Source organism: Hydractinia symbiolongicarpus, chromosome 12 (genome assembly GCF_029227915.1).
Source record: "Hydractinia symbiolongicarpus strain clone_291-10 chromosome 12, HSymV2.1, whole genome shotgun sequence".
NCBI lineage: Eukaryota > Metazoa > Cnidaria > Hydrozoa > Anthoathecata > Hydractiniidae > Hydractinia > Hydractinia symbiolongicarpus.
Window position 1 is genome coordinate 23647116 of NC_079886.1, and position 15135 is coordinate 23662250.

General features: G+C 33.8%; 1 protein-coding gene across 1 annotated transcript; it reads left to right on the forward strand.

Annotated features, from left to right (window-relative positions):
- The first annotated feature begins 5569 nt into the window (after positions 1 to 5569).
- Positions 5570 to 10558, forward strand: LOC130622251 (ras-related protein Rab-1A-like). Its single transcript, XM_057437693.1, has 2 exons — positions 5570 to 5663; positions 8713 to 10558. Exon 2 carries the CDS (start codon positions 8724 to 8726, stop codon positions 9333 to 9335), a length of 612 nt encoding a protein of 203 aa, XP_057293676.1. The 5' UTR covers positions 5570 to 5663; positions 8713 to 8723; the 3' UTR covers positions 9336 to 10558.
- Positions 10559 to 15135: the final 4577 nt, after the last annotated feature.

A 15135-nucleotide genomic window follows, 5' to 3' on the forward strand; every position in this document is an offset into this window, starting at 1 on the left:
AATCTGTGTAAATATTAAGGAGAGGAATTTCTACATTTATTTGTTATATTCTATACTTAGTGCTGCGGTTCGTGAGTCTGCATTTTATACTTTGTGTCACGTGCTAGTATATAAAAGCTGGTGTATTATATCATTCTACAGTATTCTCTCTAATTAACGGACACTCTAAAAGGCAGACCTGATTAGCGGACACTTTTTCCATGCACCGGCCGTTTCCTGGTCAAAGTCCCATAAAAACTTTCCAATTAGCGGACACTCAATTAGCGGACATTTTTTTTTGTACAAAATGGTAACTATAGGCTTTTTTTCTCTCCAATTAGCGGACAGTCCAAAAAATTAGGGAGCAGCATACAAAAATAATGAAAAATAGAATAATTTTAAAATATTTATTATATTACGTTCAATTTAGTTATTCTCTTCTTTTTTCATGTATAGGTTCATCCCGGTACCCGCTAATTATTTAAGTTACATTACGTATACAAAATCGCATTTTCTTCAAAATTTTAAGCTTACATTGCAAAACCTTCCAACAGGCAGATTTTTAAAAATATCTGCATTTTCTTAAATTTGTTTTTCCATACTAGAATAGATGGGAATGGTAACAAGCCACATAAAAAATAAATATTTAAGGTATATATGTTGGTATTTTCTATGTTCGCTCACCATAGAGAAGTTCTTATGGCAAAGTTTATTTCTATAAAGATTTAATCATAGTTTTGTTTGAATTGACTCTAGTATAGTAGATTGTTCTTTTATAGCACTGAGAAGTATAATTTTGCTTTTAAATCACATTCCAATAAGTAAAAAAGCTTGAAGACTGCTTTTATTCTTCTCTTTGCTGCTCCAGTTATGACATCATAACTGGGACAGCAATTTAAAAATTTTTGCTGCTTGTGTTATGTCTTCATAAGTGGGGCATATCAATTTTTTTACAGCCACAGCATACGCTTAGGGCGTTGACTTTCTCTCGTTCCGGAATACCTTGGTACAAAATACGTTTGAAATTGAGGCGCTGGTTTACTACGATACAAATTCATTTGTTGGGGAAAATTGCGTTGCTTCAATTTTCTACGCTATTCGCTTTTAACATTGGTTGAACGGATTGTTCGATTTATAAGTTTTTGATCTTTTGAATGAGACGTTAAGTCGTCACTTAAGGCGTTTCTCCACTAAGTGCTTACCTTCAGACAACAATCTTTTTACTTTCTCGATGTCCTTATCCGCTGAAGTGTTCGCCGCCTTGTCGAATTTGTCCATAACGCTTTGGCAAAAGTTGCTATTGACTTTCTTTACCTTTAAGATTCCAACGCCTTATCAATTTTCGACTGTTGGCTTTCTAAGAAACGTCAAGTAATCATTTTAGCAACAGAGGTAGCGGTTGCCAATGTTTGCTCTTGGTGACGTTAAAGTGTTTCTTCCGCTAGCTGTTGCATACGATACGTATCGAGTTCTTTAGAATTCGATGCCATGCTGTTTAAAGTTTGCGATGCTTTCCACGCGACCAAAGTCCGAGGCTTGCCCAAGTATACGACACGTGCGTTTATACTATTCTCATGCGCATGCGCATAACCCAAAACGTCGTGTTACTTTGTAGTGCAGAATTCGAAAAGAAAATTTGTTTCTGATTTATCGCAGGGCGTCGGAAACAGCGCTTACCGTTGAGCCACAATGTAACATAGTTTTCTACCAATCTTTTGATTCCAAATAATATAACTACAAATTATTAATCCTGTGTAAACTTTTTTGAAATTTTTTAAACCGTTCAACCATACATCAAAATTGCAATGGAATGAGCTGTTTACTTGATAAGTAGAATCAATCAACCACGTTTCACATAACCAATATAACAACTCAAAGCTTTTCTCTCTCTCTTTTTGATGTCGGTACAGTGGAGCATCTTTGGTCCTTTTGTAGATGAAAAGAATGCTTAAAAATGGCCGTAAAAGGTGTGATCATTTGACAGATTTTGGATTTGACAAGAATTACTTTGCTGGATAGTAGCATTAACAAAGCCAATTGCCAATCTTTTTTCAAGTTATAGGTCCAACTTTTAAGATATTTCAAAAAACAAAGGGATGTGGCAGTTTTATCAGCTGACTTGCGAAAATTACAGGGTTATTATTTATTGATATTCTTTTTTACTCATTGTTACATTTTGTCAGATGTTTTGATCCACTACAAAGATTAATCAATACGTTGGACGTATTTATTGAAAGTTGCTTTGAAGAGCATAGATTAAAGTCATTTTCGAATTCACAAATATTCGGGAGTGTTTTATGTCAAAAAAGAAAGCAGGTGGTGTCGGTTATTTATCGACGGACACTTCTGCTTAACAACGATAGATGCAATATTTCTTGGAGATATAAATGTTGCTATAAATTCAATGGGAATTACAATCATGTTGTTTTAAGATTCTAAGCTATAGCCAGAAGAGAGTTCACCTGTGATTGTAAGAAATAAACAGACAAAAGCTATGATGGTATCGGTACGTTCGAATACACCTTTCCCGAATAAATTATCGTTTAAATCATCGGTATGAAAACGAGGCACTTCTTAGTAAACTTTGTAAACATTAAAAATACAGCTGGTGAGTGTGATACTTTTATGTGTTGTGAATGATCTTTTATTGTGTATTTTTCTAAAGGATTGCAGGTTTTTCTTAACGAAACTACTTACAATGTATTTAAAAACATACTTGTCTTGTAAAAGAAGAATATGTATTTGTGATGGCCAGTAGCAATCAGAAAGGTCAGCAAGAAATTTATCATAATTTAATCTATCCAGGTATATAGACCTCTCGACCTGGTAACTCTTGTTGCGTACTGTTATGCAAAAGTTCTACTCTTAATAAACCCAGAGTTAAACAGGCATTGGAATGTTTTCATTTCCATCGGATCCAAGTTTGAGAAACCAATGGGTAAGCATCATTTCAAGATATCGTAGAAGGGGAGGTGTGATGTGTTCACAATAAACAAGAACACAAAAGTATGCGAAGTCCACTTTGAAGTACACTGTGTAAAAATAGGTTTTGGTTGTGAACGGAAAACATTAATCAATGGCTCTGTGCCATATATATTTACGTTCAAACACAATAATACAGCACAAAAAAGTCCGAAAATAGAGCACTTCCTGTAGTAGTCGAAACAGATTCTGAAAGCACATATGAAAGTTCTTCATCTGATTCTGCTGAGATCACTGAAGAACAACCCACTCCTGACTCCTCCTGATGAATTAGAAACTATGAAAACTGAGGAATTCAATGTTAAAAGAAAAACTAATTGATGATACAATAAACGACTTTACAGAACAGCTAGGCGTGTGTAATGTTGATTTAATTTACCCCAATCTTTTGGGATTAATACAGGATTTGCATCAATAAACTCATAGGGTTGTGTTTCGTTATGTTTTGATTTATTTGAAGTATTTGATATATTATTATTAGTAACAATCCTGATGGTATGTTCTAACGGTAGTAGTTGGTGTGACAATGTAGATCCGACAATATTTAATGTTGTTTTTTCTGTTTCGTGTACTGTCAATACAATGAGCAAAACCAACCCGTTTGTCAACATTAAGCATATCTTCTTGCAGTTTTAATATTCTTTGATTTATGTTACACAAACTATTATTAATTCTAGGATCATATAACATTAGATGGATACCTTTTTGTCAGCATTACTTTTTACAGGGCTGACCATAACTAAGTCTTTAAAAATTCTGTTCTTACTTGGAGCAAATATAGTTGTTGATGTGAAAATGCTATCAGCAGATATGTATAGTTCATCCCTAAACTTTCTGCCACGCACCAAAGTCTTAATAATTGCCACACCGTGCTGTTTACCACTATTTTGTCGATGCATTTCAATTTCTTTTATCGTGAACGGTGGCATTCCCTCAATGTTTTCCCTCAAGCTTTTTCTTCAGTTTCATCGAAGACTAAATCTATATTTTCCTCAATTATTTTAAGCAAAATATCTCTCAGAGTATTGTCTTCCTCCATGTTTATATGAACGCAAATAATGTTTACCAAGATTTGCCTCGTTTTCATGCACGCAATATTTTACAAAATATAAATTCGGGAAAGGTGTATTGATGCAAAAACTTTTTTCTACCGCAATAGTACATTCCCTCCCTAGCACTGCGTCACTTACCAACCTGGATGGCACTCTTTAAAACAAAGGTTGTCATCGTTGCACTAAATATGAAAGCTTGGAAAAAATCTTACTTTAAATTATGTAGTTCAAGTCAAAAAACCTGCTGTACGTATATATACCTTTTTCTGCCCTCTACCATGTCTTACACAGCCCCAACCTCGATCCCAGCCCGGATTTGTTAGTTGGTCAAGGTTTTGCGCGCTTTCTATTATTCCTCTAGCCTTCTCAACGCTAAATTGTTGTCTTTTTAATGCTTCTGTAACTCTTTAGAGGCTATTTATAATAATATATATTTTTTAATAAATAATATTTTTTTTGTTAATGCTTCTTCTTTTTTTAATTGGACAAAAACCCATTTTTGTATTATGGACATACCCTGAAATACATCTTACTATGTAAGATGTATTTCTATCTCTGTGAAAGCTCAGACATAAAAGTTTGCTAAAATAGATAAGCTCAATGAATATCGAACGAATTTTACGGCTTCAAGAATTTTAACTGCTCACATTACAAAACACCTTTCCCTTGAAGTTAACCAGCTGCTATGGTAATCTTAGTATTAGTGTCGCACACACACAAGTCGACACTATTTGTTAGGGTTCAAACGGATGCGAATTTAATGCCACAAACGATAGGTTTTAATCCATTAACGCTAAATAAATTACAAAACTTTAGTTAAAAAAAATACAAAGGGAGCAAATAACAAAAGAAAGCAAACAAGAAAAAAATAGAAACATAGATATAGAAACATAAAAACAAAGCAAAATATCTTACTAAACCACTTTCACTAAACCACCACCAAACAACATCACACGCAAGCAATACACACATACTAAGTAAAAATACACACATGAATCCACTACATGCTAAAAATGTAAAACGCAACAAACTAATAATACAAAAAACAAAAGAACTTTACGTGTCACACAATGGGCCGTTAACAGACATAAGAACAGAGGAACAAGACAGCAATAACGTACATTAAAATACTAACATGTAACATAAAGTTAATGACGTGTAACGTGTAACATCATAGTCACAATCTTATGACTATGGTAACATTTAACATAAAACTTAAGGACACGATCTTAAGGGATGCTTAGACGCTGGCAATGCTGTGCCTCAGCAGCAGCAACACTTAGTACAAAATGGTTAATGGCGATGCTTACAAAAAGATGTAATAAAAAAAAGGAAAAAGTCCTTGTTTTAAACAACGTTGGAATAAAAATAAACCAGTTGTAAAGTTCTCGGAACAGGTTAAAGAAAGTCGGAAAATACTTTTTAGCCGGCTAAAAACTTAGTAGGGTGATGAAAATTAGGCGAAATAATTCCCGATATTAGAGACCTCCAACAAAAGAATTTTAGTGTGAAAAATTATATTTAGTGTAAAACATGCCTTGTGTTACAAGAGTACTGTTACATTTATGGGATTTTTTGTAAATGGCGGAAGTCGCAAAACAAAAGTGCTGACAGCTGGATAAGGGGAGGTTCGCTGCATAAAAAATCAAGGTAAAATAAAATACAAGCTAATCTTGTATTTTATACGGGTTTGTATTAATATTTACCAAACTATAGCACCTTTTTTCTTTTTGGCTCTCTTGTGTTTTCACTGTAAGCCCAGAAAGCTAGCTAGAAAGTCAAGTGCTGACAGCTGAAAAGGTCTCTGTATTAAAAATTAGGCTGACTAATGCAAACCACTGTAGTATTCATTGTGAAACAAGACCAGGGCTATACTTTTCCAAACTTAAAGATGTGTAACAAAAGTTTATCCAAGGCAACTCAAATTACTACGCCAAAAAAATTGTTTTGCCTGTATAGCTAGCTTACAACTTTGCCAGAAAGCTGGATGGCTTAAGAGTCCCCTTCTTAAAAAAACTGTAAGAACGAGCTGTCCTTCAACTGTTCACAAGATTAAAATACAGACTACAAGTTTGTGCTGTGTTAAGTTTAGTGGAGTATTTTGTAGAGAGGCTTGAAGCAGTACCGATTAGGCAGTGACATTCTAATAAGATAAAAGAAGTTCATCCCACTGAGTGAATTTATCTGCTATGCAGATTGGGTGTTATGGAACAACGAAAATTTGTTCCTCAGAAATTTGGCCTGAACCTGTCTGCTAATTCTTTCTTCAGAAAAATAGGAATGAATACAGCCTCCAGGTATGGATGATCATTGAAAATAATAGTGTATTTCAGCCCTAATAAATGATTGACATTTTGGCTTCTATACAATTCCGTAAATGCAATTTGATTTATGACCCATGTGAAAGTAATTGGTAGAAAAAAACCTGCTAAGGGGGTGGTGAGTGTGGAAGGGGGAGGGGGAGAGGTTGCTGGTCGGTTTTCTGAAGCACGATATATGTACGATATGACAACAACAGTTGATAGTTTGGTGTGTTACAAAAAATGATTCAGATTCGTCAAGGAATTTAACTTGTAATGTCGCGTCAGATTTTTTCATTTCATCATCCCACGATGCTGTCTGTGTTTGAGCATCGGCCACTACAATGGATGTCTGCGTAGATATACTCTCACGTAAATTATCTTACCCGCGTCTGGTCTCAGTATTGGCACAAAAAATAAAGCAGCTTTAAAATAATCTACTTTAATTTATGTAGAGACAGACATTCTGTTTGTGTGGACAGGGACATAAAATTCTCTGAAAGTGAGTTGCATGCTTTGAAATTAAATATTCATAAATTGCTACATTTTTTTATAAAGGGGGTAAAATATTAAAAAAAAAAAATTTAATCTGGTAGTATTGTTCAGAGTAAAACAATCATTTTCTATTTACAAGGTTTTGATTTGCCGAGAACGCAACGCTTACGTCACAAGAAAAGTATTATTATAGCCTCCTTTTCATGTAGAATGGCTTTGGTATAAATTTGCTTTTGACAATGTGCGATATGAAAAATTTGTAAACATAAAGGAAATGTTATTCGAGTTGTAAAACTTTAGAAATATAATCACATATTTTCGCAAAAAAAAGAAAAGTGCAATTCAGTTCAGGCTACTTTTTTATTATTATATTTTTACTGGACAGTATCTTTAACAGACAAAATCTGATAAGTTTTACAAATCTCTTTTTTCACTGGCCCCTAAGTCATGACTTGATAATTATGACCAATAGTATAGATTATTAAAATAAACCACATGCATGCATGTTTTTTCAGAACAGGCAATGTTAGAAGGAAAACTAACAATTGAGGATGATTTAAAGTATTGATTTATATTTTATGTTGTTCGCCTCACTATTTCCGAGGATATAACCTGTCAACTGTGTCCAGTATGTACCACACTGTGGTAAAAGCACCGTTATCACCTACGGAAACCTACTAGACAACAGCTTTACGTGGAGATTAAACCCGCAACCTCTTGTGCATGATTCAAGCGCTTTACTGACTGAGTTCCAATCCCCACCTAACAAGTTCTCAGATGAGTTAATCTTAAAATGTTCTTGACATAACAAAAAAGCATTTCTTTGGCCATATGTATTATAAAACAGAAATTTAATCTGCATTTTTTATAAAAAAAAACACTATGGTTTCAATGGCTTGATTTTAAATTAAGCAACAAATATATATAACATTAAAAACCATAATTTTACTAATGTTATTTATATTTATGAAAAACTTCTCTATTAAAATTTCTACCATTTTGCAAAGAAACAAGGTGATGACATCATAATTATGTTTTCTGCTTTAGCTCTCACTCTTAGCAATCAGATTTGCGTGAAATATCTTATTATTCTCTTACGACTGGGTTGACCAGTCACACACTCACCGTATTATTATATAGTGCAAATCAGGCAAAAAAAATTCTAGTGTTGTAATAAAAGTGCAAAAAAATACAGTTGTGATGTTTTTTCAACCTAATTTTCAGACGAATTACAGACATTTCTAACAAGGTCATAAAATTTATTGAAAATTATACAAACATTTATTTATAAACATAGATAATACAAAGTGGAAATTAAACAATTTTTTGCGCAGATACTGAGATTGAACAACAAAAATTATATTATTTTCAAATCTGCTTATCCTAAAAATAATGCAATGCAATTTACGTTTGAAATGCTCCAACCAATTTGACATTTTAGCAAGGTCAATCAAATCTCAATTATTTTATAAATTTATCAAAGTCATAAAATAATATATTACATAGATGAAGTAATTAACGAAAGGCTTGTTTACAATATATACCTGTAGTTCTGTATTGCTTTCTGAGCACCCAAGAGAAAATGATGGCAAATTAACTTTTTGGTTTGTCTTTGGTTTAAGCTATAGCATCACTGTGAACAAACTATAGTTAATGTCTCATCTAGGTGCAATTTAAAACATGTTTTTTCCCTTGTCTTTTGCATTAAAATTTGGTATGAAAACGCACAATATAATTATTTTTTTCCTTTTAACTAGTGACTGATTAGAGTAATTGGGTGAGTCATTATTTTACTGCAAGATTAGTTACAAGTTTCTCATATGTGGTAGTCTTATTTGTATGTGTTTTGAAATAACATGGCAGACATTGTATGTTATCAAAAACTGTAGTATTTTTTACTTTAGTTAACAATGAAATGGCAGCTGATTTTGTATTTAAAATAATTATTGTTGGTGAACCTGGGGTTGGAAAATCATGTTTATTACGAAGATTTGCAGACCAATCGTTTACTGAGAACTACATAAATACTATTGGTGTAGACTTTAAAGTGAGAACTGTTGATATACAAGGAAAGACTGTAAAATTAAACATCTGGGACAGTGCTGGCCAAGAAAGGTTTCGAACTATAGTCAATACCTATTACCGAGGTGCTCATGGCATATGTGTTGTTTATGATATAACCGATGTAGACTCTTTCGAAAAACTGGATAGCTGGTTAAAAGACGTGTCTGAGCTTGCTGAACCGGATGCTAAAAAACTCATTGTAGGTACAAAATTGGATTTAGAAACAAAGAGAAAAGTAAAAGTGGAACATGTAAAAGCATACGCTGATCTACGAAACGTACAAAATATTGAAACCAGTTCTAAGAGTGGAAGAAATGTTGAAGCAGCATTTTTTAAAATGGCTGAAATGCTTTTGGCAGAACTAGGAGATATAGGATTAGTAACTGATTCAGATGTTGTTAAACTAGGAGGTAACACAACAAGCCTTGACCGTGAACAACGTAAGAAGAAGAAATGTTGCTGAGTTGAAGAAAAACAATATCTTAAAAAAGGTGCTTTTCAAAGGAATAGGATGTGCTACTCAAGAGGGAGGGATTTTTTTTGAAAATCATTTTTTCGTAAGGTTAACCTTTCGTAAACTGAATGTTAACAGGCTGTAATTTTTTTTTACTTTTAGTAATCTTAGTAATAAAATTTCCCACAGAATAAATTTTCTGAAAGCACCTCAGAATTTGGTAATTCGCGAAAGTTTTCCCCCTATAAAATATTTGTTTTTTAAATAAAATATAGTAATTTAGTATTTCGTACAAAATTTTGTTATAGAATCTTATTTAATTATGTGGAAAATTATTATTTTTATATGTATAGCATATATATGTACAGAAATTTAACTTTCTGGGGTATGTATTGCTGAAAATATGAAGTCGAAATATGTCGGTAGATGAAACGGGGTGACTTTACTGTAATGTTCCTATTCACCTTTATATTTTCAAGTTTCCATAAGTATTTGAAAATTTAAAACAAACTCGAGTTTTCTGAAAATGTAATAAATGAGAATGTTCCAGATTCAAAATGCACGTTTTTTAGCCTGGAACATTTTCTATCGTGTTTAAACAGCACTGAAGGATTTCTTCATGAGAATACAAAATAAATTCAATCAGCCTAATAATTTCATTTGTTTTAGTTTTCTCTGTAATGAAAGAAAATAGCAAACTCGTCCCCAGGAGTTTTTGGCTTTATGACATTTACGTGGCGGCGTAGAATGCTGACAAGTAAGCGTTAGCAATTTTGAGATCAGTGAACAAACCCTTAGGACGAGTGTGAAGCAAATAGGGCCGAATTATTTAATTTCGCACTAACTGTAAAATCAACAAGGCAAATTCTTTAAATATATATTTTTGTTTTATATATATATTTCTTTTCTTCAGATTTTTTTTCGATTAATTTTCATTTAACTGGGCTGAATATACGGGTTTCCACTAAACAAGTTTTGTACTTATCATCATCATCATCATCGTCATCATCATTCTCGGCTTAACGTCCGTTTTCCATGCTAGCACGGGTTGGACGGGGTATATTAATGGCCCTCTTCCAATCTGATCTAGACTTAATCTTACAAAATTTATTATAGGTACAGATACAATTCAAAACGAAGCGAAACCTAAATTTTCAATTTAAGCAATCTGTGAACTAGCGACAACCTTCCACATAATTAGTGAGACAAATCTCCACCTCCCCTGTTTTCAATGTTGCTGTTGGTTTTTGGTTAGCTGACCAACAATATTGACTAAAGGAGGGAGGAGGGACTTTTGTATAACTTAATTTTGTAGAGAAAAAAATGGTTGTCTCACTTTTGTGGAGGGTTGTAGCTTGGAAACCAACCTTGTAACCGTGTTTTGTTACTACAAACTTGTAAATTCATAAGATATTTCTAAGCAGCGTTTCACTTAAAATAACAAAAAAATAAATAGCGACATTTATACAATAAAAATATACATAGTTATAGTATCGTATTGTAAAAAATCCAGTGATCTTTTAATTTATATAATAATTTATAAAATAAAGCCCGCGGTGTGGTATGTTCTCATTGTCGTCAATTCTATAAAATACTGCTCAAAAATGGCTGACAGAGAGTTATATTTCGGAGTTACATCCTTAATAGAATTAATTTTCACGTGACTAAAATTCTGTGATTTCGCGTAATCGGCGGTTCATCGTTAAAATTAGTTCACGCATCAATTTTAAGGTTCTTTTTATTGACCATATTGCGAAACTACTTGCATATTTCATGCAACTGACCATTCGCTAAAATCAACCCGTAAAAATTGTATTCAAGGGTTGTAAAATTTGAATCAACAAAAAAGGAATACTAGCTTTCATCTCTTGATCCATCAAAATGGCGGCCTGCTATTTAGTCGATAACTGTTGAACTATGAAATCTCCTGATATGCGAAATTCTAAACCCTTTCTTTAAAAAAGAAAGCTAGAAAAATCACTAAATGTGGCAAAATATTTAATTTTTGGACACAATTTCACTAAAAGTGGTTTTATTTGGCAAAAAAGCAGTGATTAAATTCAGCGAACTTTTTTACCCACTTCGTCAATTTTGGGTCCAAATTGGTTCGAAAAAATGGGAACCCTATTAACGTATTGGAATCCCTTAGATTATTGTTTAAAAAATATTCTGTTTTTTTTAATAAATAACACGTTTTTACACACACTGTTAAAAAATTGTGCAAGCGTGCTGTTGTTCCAGCTTAATCAGCCAACCTGGGGGCTTGTAGCATTTTCGAAGTGTGGATGAAACGCGCACATACGGCCAATCATTGCACCGGGAAATATATCAAATCAAGGAGGTTTAACCTCCTTGATCAAATATATCAATAAACATTACAGACCCTGTGATCGAGGTTTCAGCAGTTAATTGCTTATAAAGCCAAGTACACTTTTCACTCTCTTTATTGTCCAACGAAACAGTTTTTAAACAAAGGCACAAAATAATTTGAGTGAATCCAGTCCTTTAAATTGAAAGTCCTGTTTTTGAATTGCTTTGAGTTCTAAGAGTTCTAAGAGTTTGAAAATCAAATTTTGTGGCATGAATAAAACGCCGCACGTTAAATTAACACCTGACGTGGAGACGAAATAAGCATACCAGAGAAAACGTTTCTTAGTATGAGAGTGTTTTTATTACATACAAGTTACAGTAGACCCCCGGTGTAACTCGAACACCGGATAACTCGAACTTTTAATATCTCGAACTATTTTGTCCACTCCCTTGAGCATCCTCTATTACTTTCTTATAAAATCACTTTTTAACTTAAACCTCGATTAACTCGAACATTCGCTATCTTGAACCATTTTCGAGTCCATCTTCAGACAATTCCTTCGGATAACTCGAACTTTAAAGGAAAGAGGAAAAACAATTTGATTGATAAAAATTAAATTTCTTTAATTCTAATTAATTTATTTTCAAAATAGATATAAACTTCACTTGTCCGAATATGTGTAGTGTGCAGGGAACTTGCAAACCTTCCCTATCGCCAAGATTACATCTTTTCCAATAATCTTTACATGACATTTTGAATATGGGTCACTGCAAGAAATAAAACACGTTCTTTGCAAATGTTCCGGTTTTGCCTTTTTTTAGATGTCCCACAGCATTTTGATCCTTTATAATAGCTACAGCAAACTTGTCCACAGGATTATCTGGTTCCATGGATACTTTCAACAGTTCGTCTAGTTGTGGCGTCCAAAAATTTTTGTAAATTTAATGTCTCTTTTTAAATGTTTAGAGATCCGTACTTGTAATCAAGGTAATTGGTTGCTCATCTTGTATGCAAACTGTTTCAGTTGTCACCGCCTCAGTCATACTGCAGAATGGCTTTCCTTAGTAAACGCACATTGATACGACTAAAAATATTTGAATAAGAAAGGTGTAACTTCTAAAGAAATAAAAACGTTCGTAAAAAGGTTTGAAATATCATTACCGAATGTTTCTAATTTGTTTAGAACTTGTGCCTTGTTATAATCTAAGCTGCAGAATTTTCATACAAGTAATTTTCATCGTGGCAACAATTGCCAGTAAACGTAAACTTACCATAAAATCCATTAAAAATAAATATCAAGCATTAAAGGAAGTAAAAGAAGGCTAATCAAAATTACAAGTTGCCTATGTTTTATCGTGCTCAGCCAGATAAATCTCTAAACCTCAAGAATGAAAGATGCGCTAGTGGTAGGTACAGTGAGCTTCGACTTACAGGATTAGCAGCGCTAATGCAGCGGGGGAAAGTTGCCAATGTTTGTCATTGGAAAGTCAAAATCCCCAAAATGTTTTAGGACAGCATATTGTTTGAAGTATGGATCTGTGAAATAGATCGACTTTTCACTGCAGAAGGAAAAAAATTGCTCTAGTGGTTGATAATAGTCCGGCCCATCCATCAATTGATGACCTTGTATGTGTTGATTTAATTTTCCTGTCATCAAACACGACCTCAAAGCTGCAGCCAATGGATCAGGGCGTCATACGATCTCTTAATTGATCAATTAATTGATGGCATAGAGAAGAACAAACCACTTCCTGAGTTTTCTATACTGGATGCAACGTGATTTCTTGACGTAACATGGGTAAAAGGTAAAAAAGAAACGGTTATTAAACTGCTTCGCAAAAGCTGATATTTCAAAAGAAAAGCAAGCCAAATCTTTGTTAGAGGCTGATGATTCTTTCAAAGATCTACAGGAACAGTGTTGGATAAGTTAGTTGTTCATATGCCTGAGTTTTTTCCCGAAGGAGTCATTACTGCTGACATTGTATCTGCTGATGACTCTGTCATAAACACGGAACCAGTTATGACCGATGACGAAACCTTGTGGAGATAATGATTTTCCATTCTCCATATGCCCCGCTTTTGGCACACAATAGCCTAGACTCTAAACAACAGTGTAGCATGGAGCGTACTTTCCTTGTAGTAGAATGTATTAAAGCGTAATTTTTCGTAGCGATGTGTAGCAGTATGTTATTTTCTGTAGCAGGCCGTAGTAAGGCGTATTTCTCTGTAGTAGCCTGTAGTGGAGCGTATTTCTCTGTAGTAGCCTGTAGTAGAGCTATTTCTCTGTAGTAGCGTGTAGTGGAGCGTACTTCTCTGTAGTAGCTTGTAGTAGAGCGTATTTCTCTGTATAGAGTGTAGTAGGCTGTAGTGGCCTATAGTGGAGTGTAGTTGGCTGTAGTAGAGCATAGTAGATTGTACTTTTTAGTAGTGGGGCGTATTTCTCTGTATAAAAGCAAAGTAGGGATGCCTTTCTTCGTAGTAGAGTGTGGTACGGCGTCTTTTTCTATTGGTGTGCAAGATAATTGCCCACTTTTAGAATGGGAGTAAAAAGCTAATTAAAATTCATCGCTATACCAACTCTATTCACACATCGTCAGTTTGTTTCAGCCTTACAGCATACATCACAAGCAATGTCTTTCTTTAGGACCATATGTGAACCTGAGTGGTCACTATTACGCTAGTATTAATGCACAAATCGTCAATTCTTTACAAGTTATTTCTGCGCAAATTGAGTTTCCCCATGATTTTTGAATGTCGTTAACTGTTACACAAAAAGTCAAAATTTCGGTACTTTTAAGCAGGAACTTGAAAGATTGCTCGTAATGTCATCCATACTTCATAATTTTCCACTAAAGTCACCAGAAGTCTGAAAATTGCTCAACAGTTTTTAAAATTTGCAGAAATAATACCAGACTTCATAGAAAAAGTATATAGAGGCTTTCAAACGTGGCTTGAAAACCATAACGCGATAATGGTGATCCTACACTATACGACACGAAACTATTTGTAAGTGTAAATTTATCCTTTCTACTTAGCGTCTAGCACGAGAATGGGATTGATATCTTAGGCTATTGTGTAGTTAAGTCGCTGTTGTGCTAGCACGGTTTTCGTAGCTTAAATGGAAGTAATAAATAAATGCACTAGGGTTTCATTCACGGAACCCTCGTTGATAGCAGTACCAATAGGAACTGAAAAGACTTTCTTGGGCAAAAAATTTCAATAATGATTAACAAAAGTTAAACTTGTCCGAAGAAATAAAAATCAGTGATAAAATAAGTGATGATAAGTCGTGCTCTAGGGCCTACAAAAAAATTCTATATATTGAAACAAGAAGGTGATTAATTAATGAATTATCTGTAAAGCTACAATCCTCTTTATAAATTATTGGACAAACGAGTTTTAAAGCCTATTTAACCCTCTTCCCCTCTCTAACCAATGTTAATTTTGTGTTGACTAACCGCAACAAAAAAAGCGATTCACTCTAAAACAAGTCTCCAA

Excerpts from the sequence above, each read along its gene's own strand:
- LOC130622251 (XM_057437693.1), top strand. The coding sequence starts at position 8,724 with ATGGCAGCTGATTTTGTATTTAAAATAATTATTGTTGGTGAACCTGGG.